This window comes from Monodon monoceros, unplaced genomic scaffold (assembly GCF_005190385.1).
Source record: "Monodon monoceros isolate NGI ecotype Baffin Bay Population unplaced genomic scaffold, NGI_Narwhal_1 Super_Scaffold_11, whole genome shotgun sequence".
Taxonomy (NCBI): Eukaryota; Metazoa; Chordata; class Mammalia; order Artiodactyla; family Monodontidae; genus Monodon; species Monodon monoceros.
In genome coordinates, this window is record NW_021703767.1 from 70403231 (window position 1) to 70418955 (window position 15725).

At 46.2% G+C, this 15725-nt stretch overlaps 1 protein-coding gene across 6 annotated transcripts in view; it reads right to left on the bottom strand.

Annotated features, from left to right (window-relative positions):
* SLC12A8 (solute carrier family 12 member 8) overlaps positions 1-15725 on the bottom strand; it is a 133252-nt gene that overhangs the window by 20181 nt on the left and 97346 nt on the right. For all 6 annotated transcript variants that reach the window (XM_029215176.1, XM_029215174.1, XM_029215177.1 and 3 more), the window contains 2 exons: positions 9526-9672; positions 2475-3120 (listed from right to left, as the gene is read on the bottom strand). In XM_029215176.1, the coding sequence (XP_029071009.1) occupies positions 2475-3120; positions 9526-9672 (793 nt within the window). The remainder of the gene's footprint in view (positions 1-2474; positions 3121-9525; positions 9673-15725) is intronic.

The following is a 15725-nucleotide window of genomic DNA, read 5'->3' on the forward strand; positions in this document are numbered from 1 at the left end:
GAAATTAAGAACAGGAGAGCTGTGGCATAGACTCATTGTTGTTACCCAATCTCCCCTTCCTCCTTAGGGAAAGAAAGAACCCCACAGGATTTCATGTGAAGCAGCAATAAAGCCAGCGAAAAAGACATTTCCCAGCCTCTGAGAATACCTGGAAAGGCTAGCGAATCAAGTTCAGAGCTATATAGCCAGGGACAACACTCAAAATGATATGTCTGGGCAGTCTAGTGGGGACACCACAGTGTCATGCACCAAGGTCTAGACACTTCTGACCCTGAAAAGCTCTGATGGTGGAGCCAGGAATGTAGTCATCCTGCAGCCACTATCATGCTTCCAGAGAGTTCCTCAAAGTCCCCATTTCTTCAGGTTCCCAGTTCCCAGTATATGGAGGCTTCATCTAATTAGCCGAGCCTTGGTCCCGTGCCTGAACTCTGCAGGAGGGGCGGGAAAACTGAGTATCTGACATTTTCAGTTTTAAGAGTGAAAGGCTTGCTGTGCCTCCCACCAAGACTCATAACACTGGAAATTCTTCAAACACAGGGAGGTCATTCAAGGCTGAGTAGGGGAAAAAAAAAGACAGAAGTCTACCATGATACCACGCCCAACAGATCTTGTCCCCTGGATCTGACAGAGAAGTGTGATAGAGGAATTCCAAGACAACAGCTTTGTAGCAGACTGAAAGCACTGACAGACTAGAGTGGATCAGAATAAGAGCCATAGGACAGAGGGGGGAAAAAAACAAATGGATATGATAAATTTCGGAAGAATTCGAGCATTTGGAAAATAACATTGAGAGGCGTTTGCCATATCCGCCAGAACATCTAGAAAAAAATGATGACACAAAACCAACCAAATAAAAAACCAAGGCTGGGCTTCCCTGGTGGCGCAGTGGTTGAGAGTCCGCCTGCCGATGCAGGGGACACGGGTTCGTGCCCCGGTCCGGGAAGATCCCACATGCCGCGGAGCGGCTGGGCCCGTGAGCCATGGCCGCCGAGCCTGTGCGTCCGGAGCCTGTGCTCCGCAACGGGAGAGGCCACAACAGTGAGAGGCCCACATACTGCAAAAAAAAAAAAAAAAACAAAAACAAAAACCAAGGCTATTATTAACCCCAGGAAACAGAAAAAGTTGGACAAAAAAGGAAATGTAATCATAGCATAATATATGGCTCAGAGTTAAGCGATATTTACCTAATCATGATAATATGAATACTAGCTATTAGATTAATTAAAAAACTGTGATGTAATTATACTGGGGACATTGGATGAGAAACTAAGAGTGGCATAAATGAGCTAGTCTTCATTTATCATAATAGGAAATCAAGACATGAAACTGACATATCAAGAAGTAGCAATACAAATATATTATCTACGAACATGAAGGTTAACAGAAGAAGCAACTTTTTGGTTGAAAGTGGGATTTTCTGGGAGCGGGACTAGGGGAGGCAGAAGAGTCAGAGGGACGGTATGGAAGAGTGGGAACTACTATCTCTGATTATGTGACTTTTCACTCCACTTGGTTTATTAAACTGTACTCATTACTTTGACAAAAATAACATAGTTTTTAAATTTTTAATAATGCTCCTATCATTAAAAACCACCCACCAATTTGGAGGTAAAGAAGGAAAAGCAGGTGTACGGAAGAACGTAAAGCATTTATTTTTGGACATCTCCTTCTATGTCACCTGTCTCCTCCTCTCTGCCCACACTTGTCTGTACCGATCTCAGGAAGCAGGTTAATGGGCTTCAAATATAGGGAGACCTGGGTGTGATGTCCAGCTGTGCAAGGTATCAGCTCTGAGCATAGTATCGGTTTCATCTCTGTGACCTCACTGGGACTCAGGGTCTTCACTGTTAAAATAGAAAAGCTAATATCTATTATATTACATGCAATAATATATGTAAAGCACCTAGAATATGGGAGACTAAAAAATTCTGAGTTCTCTCTTTCTCTCGGAATTTCTCATGCCCCGGAAGCCTCCCTTTGAGAGTCTCTCCCTGTGTCTCTGTGCCTACAGATCTGAGGGAGCAAAGAAAAGCTGTGCTCCTAAAGCACATCTTCTTTCTCTCCATTCCCTCCTGCCTGGTTTGGGAGAGTCACCTTCCAGAGACAAAACACACTGAGTCCTTGCCAGGCAGTTTGTCAAAACACATCTCCACTTCCCTTGAAAGGAGAAACTGGTTTCATTCATGTTGGCTGATTTTTGAGTAAAATGAAATTGATATTTGATTATTAGCCATGGCTCCCAGCTCTTAACATACAGGAGTAGATAGAAATTTCTGTCTAAAATTAACTATCTATACCAGAGTAGAATTACAAAGTCAATTGATATCTGACCATAACTTTTAAAAGTAAATACCAAACAAAATTCACAAGGATTTTAAACCCAGCTATAAAATGAACTAAGGACTTGAAAGAGGGTTGTGATAACTGAGTAGTCACCCAAATTAGGAGGCCCCATGTGATTCCAAAGCACCCACCTTCTCTGCTCGGCCTGGGCTGATTACTGGGCTCAGGGATGAGTTGTTCTCCACAGGCTCCCCCAGGCTGAGCCCCTTCACTTCTGGAGCTCGGCATGTTCCCATGGGGCCCCTGCCCCTCCCAGGAGGCAGTAGGCCACCCGTCACAGCCTTCAGGAGGGAAGGAAGCAGGGGACCTGGGGTCTAAGAGGAAGCTCTCTTGGAGGGTTTGCTTGGTGGCCTTCTTGGTCTTCCCCTTCTGATTCTCTGGGATCCCGTGGCTCTCTCCTCCTCCGGGCTGGCTACTCGCAAGCTTCCTGGTTAGCTGGAGGAGCTGGTCCATGTCCTTGGTGAATTCTAGCAGAGTGCCCTCAGAGAGGTTCCAGGCAACGCCCTCAGAGCCACAGCTGGGAGCCTTCTCCAGCAGCAGGTGCTCAGAGCAGTGGAGAGCTCCCAGGCCCTCCCCGGGCACCGACTCAGGCACCTGTGGGAGGCTGCAGGCGCCCATGGACAGGGAGAAGTAAGAGTAGTCCACCGCGATGTATGTCAGCATGAAGTTGATGGTGACGATGGGGGCCAGGACGTTTACCTGACCCACAAGGACAAAGGCCATGGTCACCAAGCTGGTCAGGCAGATGGCAGCTACGGGTGTTTTACTTGGCCCTTTCTGCAGAAACAAAAATAACATGCAAGACCATGAAAATTTCAGAAGAAAATCACAGTATTTGATAGAAACAACTCATAATGACTCAGCCACTTCTCCCATGTGACTCTTGGTGTGTTCCTAACTGTTCATCTACAAACTTGGGATAATGACATCCGACCCATGGGATTACTGTGAGATCAGAGCTAATGCACGTAAAATGCTTGACGCGGCCCTGGCACACAGTGGGCACCCAACACATCCAACAGGCATTAACTGTATTAGTAACCATTAATATGGGACAATCCTATAGAACATGGATTTCACAAATATTTCTCCTTTCATCTTTCACTGGGTTTAACACCAGCCTTGGAAATCAAAGAAGTGCAAAATTGATTCTTCCCATGCTTTAATGGAGAAAATGACCTTAACGGGAGTGGCAGACCCTGGAAGACACAGCAGAATCATTGGTGGCTGAGGTGGGGGAATTCTGATAGTAACATGCACATGCATGTTCTCATACACACACATTTGTGCACATCTGTTATTAATGGAGGGGGAGTATGGTGACTTTTAGAAGGACAGGAGTGGAGAAAATGCATTAACTCCATACAATCTGCCACTCCACAGAAGCTATTCCTTACAGTCACTGACACAGTTCTTGGGCCAGAAGCAACAGTCGCTTCTCAGTCCTTATCTTCTTTGGCCTAAGGATTACATTTGACCCAGCTGCGTACTCCCTGGTCTCCTCGCTTCTCTTGGTTCGTCTCCTTGTCATCGACTGCTCCTTAGTCTCTGTCGCTGGCCTCTCCACATCTCTGAAATCTGCATTTAGAGCAATCCCCAGCTCCATCCTCAGTCTATGTTCCCTTCTCTTCTCTGTCTATGTTCCCTCTCTAGGATTTCGATCAGGCTCATGGCTTCAAATACTAGCTTAATGCTCTCAGCTCCCAAATTTTAATCTCCAGCCTGAAATGTTCCCCTGAAATCCAGACTTAAATATTCAACTACCTGCTCAACATTTCCGGTTGATGTCTAATAGGATCTCAAACCTAATATTTCCAAAACCAAACTGCTGATCCTCCAGTGTCCTGCCTCTCAAATCTACTCCCCTGCAGCTTCTCCACCTCAGAAAATGGCCACCCCATCCTTCTAGTTGCTCAGTCAAGCAAAATTCTTGATGCCTCTTCTCACTCACTCATTCTCCTCCAGTAAATATTGTCAGTCTTACTCTCAGGATAGACACAGGATCTAACCACTGCTCCCATGTCCTTTATACCAGCACTCTGTGATGGAAGGGGCAGGCACGTCAGCCACTTTCACATCTGACCTGTGAACCTCCCAGGTATGTTCCTCCAGCGCGTTCCCCTTACTGAGGGTTGGAACAGAGTGCAATCTTCAAAGTCACAAGATGAAGACAGTGAAGTCATCATGGCCTGAGTCTCTGAGGATCAGAGGCCCTGTTGACTTGAAACACCTTCCCTAGAACCTCAGAGTAAAATTTTTTTTAGAAAAAGGAGTAAAAATACATTTTATTGTTTTTGAAAATTACATTTTGGGGTATATTTGCTACAGCTATTTAGCATACTCTAACAATAAAACTACCAAGGATAAAATAAATCCTCATGAACTAACAAAAACTTAAAAGGAGGGTCCTAGGTAAGCGGAAGGAGGTCTTAGGTAAACTGTAGGAAATGCAAGTGGTCCAGGAAAGGACTTTGACAAGCGTGGGTTGGAAAGTGATAAAATAGTCACACATGAACTTCTGTTACCAAAAGACACATTAAGAAAAGTCAAGTCACAGAACGGGAAAAGATATTTGTGACACGTGTAACTGACAAAGGGTAATGCAGAATATACAAAGAATCCCTACAAAATAATTAGAAGACAGACAACCCACTAAAATAAATGTGCAAAAGAATGTCTATTAAACATATGAGGGCTTCCCTGGTGGCGCAGTGGTTGAGAGTCCGCCTGCCGATGCAGGGGACACGGGTTCGTGCCCCGGTCCGGGAAGATCCCACATGCCGCGGAGCGGCTGGGCCCGTGAGCCATGGCCGCTGAGCCTGTGCGTCAGCCTGTGCTCCGCAACGGGAGAGGCCACAGCAGTGAGAGGCCCGCGTACCGCAAAAAACAAAAACAAACTATAGTGAGATACCATTAAACACCCACCAGATTGGCAAAAACGAAAACATCTAATAATCTCAAGTATTGGCAAGAACACAGAGGAATGGGAACACTCACCCACTGCTGATAGGAGTGTAAATTAACACAACTACTTTGGAAAAAGAGTTTGGTGTTATCTAGGAAGTGAAGATATACACACCTTACAATAGAGCAATTCCACTAATGGGTACAGGGTCTGCGAGAACGCCATACGTGAACGAGTCTACTACAAGAATGTCTGCTGCACTGTCCGCAACAGTCCCAAACTGGGACATATCATGACAGCAAGACGAGTAAATGAACGGCAGCAAATGAGGAAATGCTATATAGAGATGATAATAAACAAGACGCTGCTGCAAGCAAAAACACGGATAAGTCACATACACATAATGATGCCTGAAAGAAGCATGCCACACTTATATAAAGTTTAAAGAACAGGCAACACTGAACTAGGATGTAATCCAGAGTTGGCAAACCATGGCTCCTGGGCCAGATCTGGACACCATCTGTTTATGTATGCCCACGAGCTAAAGATAGTTTTACATTTTTAAAGAGTTAGGAAAAAAATCAAAGAAGAGTAATATTTTGTGACATCTGAAAATTACATGAAATTCTAATTTCAGTGTCCACAAATAAAGTTTTATTGGAAGACAGCCACACTTACCCCATTAGGTACTGTCTGTGGCAACTTTCGAGCTACAACAGCAGTGTTGAGCAGTTGTCACAGAGACCATAGGGCCTGCAAAGCCTAAAATATTTACTATTTGGCCCCTTTCAGAAAAAGTTTCCTGAGTAAAACCACAGAGAAAGCAAGGAAATTATCACAGGAATATGGATAGTAGCTTCCACAGTGAGAGGGACAGGGCTCCGACCAGAGAGGGTATGTGGAGGGTGGCATCAGGGGCTGGCAGTGTTCTTGGGTGGAGGTTACACGATGTTCACTTCATAGTCATTGTTTAAGCTGTTCATATTGGTTTTATGCCCTTTTCTGTATGCTGAATATACCTCAAAAATTTTTTAAAGTTTCCTCTCTCCCCCATTAAAAGAAAAAATGTACTAGTAAAATTTAATCATATGTAAAGAAGCTTTGACAAAAAGTATTCCTCCAAAAGGCATGTGACAACTAGAGAAAATATTTGTAATACATGTAACAAAGAAACAGCATCTGTCAATTTAGAAGAAAAAGACGAACAATCACAGAAAAAAAAATGCAAACGACTCTCAGGGGAAACGGTGTTCAACACCTTTCCGAATAAGGGTAATGCAGATCACAAGTATCTTAAGATGCCATGTCTCACCGCACAACTGGCAAAAATTCATACCTGACACTGAGCTGTAGACAGGCTCATCTGACACTGTGGTGCTCAGGCACGAGCGCAAATGGCGAGCCACACGCCCTGTGTCCAGATACGCACAATTATAAACCAAGCTCATAACCATTAAATCAAGTATGTTCCGTCTTCCTTCCTCGGCAAATATAACTTCAGGACGATGGGGAAGGCCAGGGTCAAGTTTAGAGTTCTTGCACTCCCCGGAGCTTCTCACTGCATGATCCAGCTCACTGCCCACCGGCAACTCTTGTCTTCCTAGACCACGCTGCAGGGCGGGCTCACACACCCACATGTGGATTCTCAGCCCACACCCTAGCCCTAAAATGGACAGGTTCAGGGAAGACGCCCTGGCAGACCCTGCATTTAGGCTGGGGGACATCTGGGAAGGAAATTCCAGGGTGTAGGATACCTGCACCATGGTCTAGAAGGTGGGTATGGGATCTAGAAGGGCAGGTCCCCTTGACCTCATGAATTTCTTAGAGACCAGAACAGAGTCCTATAAAGCAGGGTCTTTTGGCCTGAATCTAACAGTCATGATGGCTATTGGGAAACAGGAACTCTCATACATCACTGGTAGAAGTACAAAATGATACAAATTCCATGGAAGGTGTTTTGGCAAAATATCTATTAATGCTAAAAATGCACTTACCTTTTGATCAGCAAGCCCACTTATGAAAATTTATCCTATATCTATTTGCACATGTACAAAATTGTACACATACACACACACACACACACACACAAGAGTATCCTTTGTAGCACTGTTTACTGGAAGCCATACTATCTATAGGGAACTGGTTAATAAACTACAGCATATACACATGATGGAGAAAGAATGAGAAAGTTCTCTCTATATTTACGTGAAAAGATCAATTTCCAAGCTATATTATATGAAGAAAAGCAAGGTACAGAACAATGTATATAGAACACAATCTTTTTTTTTTAAACATCTTTATTGGAGTATAATTGCTTTACAGTGGTGTGTTAGTTTCTGCTGTATAACAAAGTGAATCAGCTCTGCATATACACATATCCTCATATCTCCTCCCTCTTGCATCTCCCTTCCACCCTCCCTATCCCACCCCTCTAGGTGGTCACAAAGCACGGAGCTGATCTCCCTGTGCTATGCGGCTGCTTCCCACTAGCTACATTTTACATTTGGTAGTGTATATATGTCCATGCCACTCTCTCACTTCATTCCAGCTTACCCGTCCCCCTCCCCGTGTCCTCAAGTCCATTCTCTACGTCTGCGTCTTTATTCATGTCCTGCCCCTAGGTTCTTCAGACCATTTTTTTTTTTAGATGCCATATATATGTGTTAGCATACGGTATTTGTTTTTCTCTTTCTGACTTCCTTCACTCTATATGACAAGACTCTAGGTCCATCCACCTCACTACAAATAACTCAATTTTATTTCTCTTTATGGCTGAGTAATATTCCATTGTATATATGTGCCATATCTTCTTTATTCATTCATCTGTCAATGGACACTTAGGTTGCTTCCATGTCCTGTCTATTGTAAATAGAGCTGCAATGAACATTGTGGTACATGACTCTTTTTGAATTACGGTTTTCTCAGGGAATATGCCCAGTGGTGGGATTGCTGGGTCGTATATAGTTCTATTTTTTGTTTTTTAAGGAACCTCCATACTGTTCTCCATAGTGGCTGTATCAATTTACATTCCCACCAACGGTGCAAGAGGGTAGAACCAATCTTTGTAAAAATAGAAGAGAGAAGCATTCCTAAAAAACTAATAAAACCAGCTACTGGTAAGGCATGGGCGCAGATGAAGAAAGAGTAGGAAGACTCATGACAGGAGCAAAAATTCTCAGGGTGCCTTTTATATCATTTTTAGTTTTGAACCCTGTACACATATTACCTAATAAAAAATAAATGAAATTAAAATAGAATAAAAGGCATATACCACATGGAAGGTACTAAAGATGACAGTCATTTGTCCTACCCACCCACGCTGACTGGTGGATAAGAAGTGGAGGAAGGTAAAGGGAGGAAGTAAAGGTGACTTGTAACTATGTGGCCCCAAACAAGAGGGGGGATGGGCATGGGAAGGGGGTGGGGAGGACCCCTGTGGTGTTCCAACCACATAGAAATCAACTACAGCTTGCAAAACACATGTTTGGAAAGTGGGGTTCTGTTTCTTTCTCCCGTCACCCCTTCGGTTTTAGGAATGTCTCATTTGATGGTTCCATGACTCAACCAAGTTGTATTAGGGTTTGGGCCGTGATGACTAACAGAGAGCCCAGAGACCAGAGGTGTGAGGAGGAATCATCCTAAAGCAACCCCAAAGGGAAGGTGAACCTCCGGGATACAGTTAGAACTGCAAGGGCCAGCTCCCCTCCTCACGAAGAGATTCTTCCCTCTAGGCTAAACTTGGAGGATCCAGAATTTATTTATTTATTTATTTTTATTATTTTTATTATTTTTTGTGGTACGCGGGCCTCTCACTGCTGTGGCCTCTCCCGTTGCGGAGCACAGGCTCCGGATGCACAGGCTCAGCGGCCATGGCTCACGGGCCCAGCCACTCCGCGGCACGTGGGATCTTCCTGGACCGGGGCACAAACCCGCGTCGCCTGCATCGGCAGGCGGACTCTCAACCACTGCGCCACCAGGGAAGCCCCAGAATTTATTTTTATTAAAGGTTGTGGCACTCCCTCTCCCTGCTGTGCAGGGTCCACAGTGCTACGGTGACGGTTAGCTAACCCAGCGCTAAAGGGCCCTAGGTGGTTGTGACATTGACAGACACTTTGTCCATTGGCCCCAGACTAAAGCAGCCAGAGGACAGGGGTACATTCTTGTTTCTCCCCACCAGAAGCGGACCAGCGGCTCTTATCAGAAAGACTTAAGCAATTTATTGGCCAACGATCAGGTTAGTGGCAAAATGTACATTTCTCAAAGAAAAGGTCACTCACCCCTTGCCCCAGACAGGCCAGCGCAGGAATCACTTTCTCCTGGGCAATGCACTGCAGGATCCGGGGTGCTCCGTAGAGGCCTCCCATACAGGAGGCCAGGGACGAGATGTATAAGCCCAAAAGGAACAGGAAGCCCACCAGGGACACCTATATGAGGAAGCAGTTTCATTATCCAGTGTCAGAACCTGCTTACGTACCTTTCTCTCCCCTGGCACCCACCCACCCACACCCCATCTGACCATAAATCCTCTAGATTCAACATCCTGGATATATTTCCAATACCCCAGCCCCACCCCACTTCCTTGGCACTGCTACCATTTGAGTTTGACCCACCATCACTTCTTGTACAGACTACACACAGAGGTTCTCAAACTAAGTGTGCGTCAGATTCATCTGGAGTGCTTGTTGAAACACGGATTTCTGGACCTTACCTCAGAGTCTCTGATTCAGTAGGTCTGGGGTAGGGCCCCACATCTGGGTTTCTAACAAGTGTCCAGGTGATGCTGATGCAGGTGGTCTGGGGACTATCCTTTGAGAACCACCACCACCACCAATGCTAAGTGGCTAAGCTCTGTCCCCAAGCCTCTGCCAGTGTGACCTAAATGCACATCTGATCATAATGCCCCTGCCATAAAAACACCAATGGCTCTCCATCCCCCCGACACACCTGGCTCTTCCTGGTCTGTGACTCTTCCAGCCCTACACCCTGCACACTCAGAGTCTATCAGCATGATTTCTCTGCCTGCTGGAACCCTCTGTCCGCACCCCTAATCTACTCATTGTCTGTCTCTTAAACTCCCAATTGTGCTTCAAGACTCAGGACAAATCTCCGCTCCTCCATGAGGCCACCCCCAGCCCGTCACCAGGTGTGCCTGGTGCTCCTCTGGGCTCCGCTGCACCTCAGCATGAGGTTGGGGCACACCATCGCTTCCACTGGCTTCATTTCTGCAGGGCTCCCATCTGGTTCATCCTGGTCCACTTGGTGCCAACACAGAAACATAAATGCTGAGCAAAAGAATGAGACCCAGGACCCACATGGCCCAGAAACACCAACAACAGATAGAATAAGAGAGGGCAGAGCTGTTCTGCTTGGTGTCACCTTGCACAGATCACTGCTGCTGGCCATGCAGCTGTGTCCCACACTGTCTGTCACGAATCTATCTCTCCCTCCTGAGCTGGACCTCATCTGCACCCACAGGGATGTCTCTCTCTTTTCTTGAGTATTTGAGGTACCTTCTCCTTTCTACTTTACTTTAGGCAAATGCCCCGAACTGTGTACTCTAAGTGCTTAATTGTCCAACTATTACAGTTGGGTTAGATTTCATTTTCAGTTTTGTTACTTACACCCTTCTCCATGAAGACTCTCCTCACCCCAGTTTTTACTTCCTTGCTTTAGCAAATGCACTGGGTCAGTGGCATCAAGCTATATGGAACACTGGCTAGACCTCTTTCCTGGCCCATAAATTATCACCAGAAACCTGCATCAGCCAGGATTCTTGACCGGAAATATTTTTTTTAACAAAAATTTTTTAAACTTTATTTTAATTATTATTATTTTTTTTGGCTGAGTCGGGCCTTAGTTGTGGCACACGGGATCTGTCGTTGCAGCACGCAGGCTTCTCTCTAGTTGTGGCATGCAGGTTTTCTCTCTCTAGTTGTGGCACGTGGGCTCCAGGGTGCGTGGGCTCTGTAGTTTGCGGAGCGTGAGCTCAGTAGTTGTGGCGCGCAGGCTTAGTTGTCCTGCGGCATGTGGGATCTTAGTTCCCCGACCAGGGATCGAACCCACGTCCCCTGCGTTGGAAGGCGGATTCTTTACCCCTGGACCATCAGAGAAGTCCATGGAAATATTTTTTTAAGAATATATTTGTAGGCTACTAGAAGGGTCACAGGATCGGTCGTCAGGAGACTGAAAGATCAGGCTCGGGTAAAGGCGAGACCCAAGGCTGGAGGCACATTCAGACTCCTGAACAGGAGCAGTCTGACCAAGCTGCGACCAGCACCTGCTGCCCTAAAGATGAATCCTCACCATACCTTTATCTTTGCCTCATTCATTACATTTGGAGCATCTGATGGGCCCAGCCTCAGTCACATGCCCTACCAGGGCCACAAAGGGACAGGCAAGTGAGAGTCTGGTCATTTGGACTCCTATAATATTAAATGGGGCTCACTCCCTTCAAGCCCTCACACAGGGGGGATAACCCCCAAATGGTCAGGGAGGACAGAAGTTTGATGGACAAGACTAAGGTCCACTATAGAGCCTACATTTTCCTTAATTCAGTGTGGATGACTTCTCCCTAAATGCATGGCCTCATCTTGATCCCCAATGAATCTCTCCTCTTTTCTTCAATGTCATGGGTATCCTACAACTATCTCACTCACACCCTTCTTACCACTTTACTACTAGAAGAAGTTAACGTCATCTAACGTTTCCCTCACTTCATTTGTATGCTCCCATGGCATGTTATTTCCTACCCTGTGGTGCAGTTAATTACGCTCACAGCCCATCTTGCCAGCGGGCCATAAACTCCTGAGTCTCATGCATCCTGGCCCCTCCCTGCCACACCTGAGTCTGGCACACAGGGTTCAGCAAGTGCCCGCTGAAGTCATAAAGCTTCACGGCTTCACTGTGACTCGTGCCCTGGATGTCTTATAAAATTGTCAGATAAACTGGTCCCAGTATCAATCCCTGATCCATCCTGAGATACAATCATTCATCTGTAACCTTTGTTTCTGTCTGTTGACTTTTTTTCTTTTAATGGACTCTGTGATGAAATTTTATCAAAAGCTTTTTTTGGAAAATCTGACCCAGTAGTTCTCCACTCTGGCTATACACGAGTCACCCCAGAAGTCCTGCTTTAATTAGTATATGGGACACAGACATGGTTGATTTCTCAAAAGGCCTCCAGTGATTCTAATGTGCAGTGAGGGTGAAAGCCACTGGGCATGGTACACTGTCTTCATTGCATCCTCCCCTCAGAGAATTCTCCAGCACAGGCAGGCATGGTATTTCCTTGCAGAAATTTTACTGCTTCTTAACCAAAAGGTTATATACATTTGAGTTAAAAAAAAAAATTCTTGGGACTTCCCTGGTGGTACAGTGGTTAAGAATCCGCTTGACAATGCAGGGGACACAGGTTGGATCCCTGGCCCAGGAAGATCCCACATGCTGTGGAGCAACTAAGCCTGTGCACCACAACTACTGAGCCTGCGCTCTAGAGCCCGTGAGCCACAACTACTGAGCCCGTGTGCCACAACTACTGAAGCCCGCGCACCTAGAGACTGTGCTCCACAACAAGAGAAGCCACTGCAGTAAGAAGCCTGCACACTGCAACAAAGAGTAGTCCCTGCTCACCACAACTAGAGAAAGCCCGCACGTAGCAACAAAGACCCAACACTGCCAAAAATAAATAAACAATTAAAAAAAAAACTTTTTCAGGGACTTTCCTGGTGGTCCACAGTGGTTAAGACTTGGTCTTGCAATGCAGGGGACACCAGTTCAACCCCCGGTCGGGGAACTAAGATCCCACATGCCGCAGGGCAACTTAAGCCTGCACGCCACAACCAGAGAGCCCACGTGCTGCAACTGCAGAGCCCACACACTCTGGAGCCTGCATGCCACAACCAGAGACTCTGCGTGCTGCAACTAATAAGCCCATGTGCTCTGGAGCCTGCATGCCACAACTAAGACCCGACACAGACAAAATAATAATAATAATAAAAATAAATATATATATATAAATAATTCTTTTTCATTTATAGCCTGCCCATTTGCAGTGGACATGAGTGGGAAGAAGACTGCCCAGGCTGGCATCCTTCAGTGATGGAACTGACCAGAGGAAGTCTCTGGCAACACGAGATTGTGATATGGTGACCTCCATCCTGGCCAGCCTCCCCACAAATGCTCCCCAGGATCCCTGCAGAGCCCTGGGGCTGAGGGCCAAAGGGACAACTGTCCAGGTGTCAATTGTGGACTTATGTCCAGTTTGTCAATTGTGTTTCGAATGGCCTGCTCACTTGCCACTCTTTTATATAAAACTGTTATTCAGTCAATTTTCTGAAAAATAAATGAAATGTTGGTCCTCGTGGTTGGATATATTAGAACAACTCCATTCTCTCTCTCTCTCCCACCTGAGTCCTGCCCCTTCCTTTCTCTCATCCATCCACCCATGTAGGGAGCATTTCCTGAGGACCATGTAGATAACTGGCATAGGGCAAGGTTTTACAGGTGCAACAGTAAACTCCACAGCTTTGCTCCCAGCCGCGCAGAATGTAATCATTTTCTCTATTTATATGGGGCTGTAAACTTGCTATCTGTGCCAGTGGAGGTGGAAGTAAGAATCTATTTGAGCAGATGTGTGTCAACAGTTCTTTAGGAAAAAGTAAAATGTGCCTTTCTGTCATCCACCGGCGTGAGTCATCACAAAAAGCTGTCTTTCTCAAACATTATCTGGGGTGTGAACTACCCTAATTTCTCTTTTCGTAACTACTGATGAAAATCGTTGATTCGGCTCTCTGCTCTTGGTATTTCATCCCAGCTCCCACTGGAGCTCCAGTCATTGAGAGAGCCCACCAACCTACTGGCTGAGCTCTTCTCTTGAAGGACTGAATATAAAGTCATTTCCAAGGTACTCGCTCTGCCTTACTTAATTCCTGTGGCCCCTTGACATTACTGAGGAGTATATCCTGACACCTGTACGATCCCAAATGTATGACTATGGCGATGTCTCAGCAGTTCCCTCTTTCTGGAGACATGAGTTTTCTAATACTGTCCTCATTCCATGAGTTGACCAACTTCGCAACTTTCAGGCAAGTTTTCTCTCTCACTTGATAGACACTTTCCAGAAGGAAACAAAGTTGGCTTCACTTCCTGAGAGGCAGAGCCGTGTCCACGATGGAGAGCAGAGGACAGGCAGGTGGGGCTGGGTGGCGGATGCTGGGCTGGGCTCACCCCGCCAGCCACGAGCCCTGCCTCACCCCGACTTCCCAGGCGTAGCTTGTGAACGCGGGAAGCCGTGACTATCTAATCCAAGAGTGATGAGAGTTTTCCCCGTAGGATACCCCATGTTTCACAAACATGCTTTGAGGATACTGTTCCTACTTAGTCTGTTCTTTTTTCGCTAGTTAGCAAGCCCCAGGGCTCCTAAAATACTTGGTCTTTTTGATGTGTAATAAACATTTTTTCTTGGGCTGCATACAAGTTTATTCTGAAAAAATTATTCAATCTATTTAATTTTACCCCTACTAATACCTGCTCTTTATACAACTCCTTTTTCTATAACCCAATAACATTGGGATTGACACTTTTGGGGCTTTTCCTATTCAGCTAAACATGTGGATTCATAGGAAAAAATCTCCCCACCCCAAAATGTGTCCTATCTGTAAGGGTATCCCCACAAGGAGTGTAGGGACTCAAAATGTAATAAGCACCTACCATGCACCAGGTATTGTGCTTTACATGGATTACCTCAGAGCCACCTTGACGTACTCGGGGTTTTTTAGAAAGTGTAACATTAGTGAGACTGACACCCAACATCCAGGAAAAAGTTCCTCTGGGGTAGGGATATAAAGTGAAAAGAAACTTCTGAGAGGAACCATGGGCTGGGAAGCCAAATAATTAGAAATAGATCAGAGAAGCTGCAGGAAACCCAGAAAGAAACAGATGAACGGACCCGCTGCAGGTCAGTGGAAAGGAATCCAGGGCAGCCAGCGGCCACTGAAGACAAGTGTTCTGGCAGAAAAAGCTCTCGAGAAAGAGAGGGACGTGCTCAGAGGAGCTTCACAAGGTGGAACGCCAAGGGGTGGATGCTGGAGGTCTGTGCCCAGCCCTCGGGGCACACAGACCAGACGGAAGAGGCCTTGCTTCCTTGGGCCCAGGAGAGCTCAGAGATGGGCCAGCTCAGAACCCAGGCCACAGCTAAGATGTGAGGGAGAGATGAGCAGTTTATTAAAACCACATCGGGGTGGCAGGTTGTGTCAAGGGACCACGTAAGGAGGCCACACCTGTACCTGCCAGCCTCTCGTGCTGTACCCTCCCATCCTCCAGGTGCCATGAGTACAATTGTCTGTGGCCCAACTTACTGCCCAAGTATAGTCCCTGCTACTGCAGCCTGGTCAGTCCCAAGGAGGGATGCTGAAGGGCAAGAAGGGAGAAAAGCCGGGTTTCATGGCTTTGGGGGGAAAATCCCACATGGTCCCCTTTG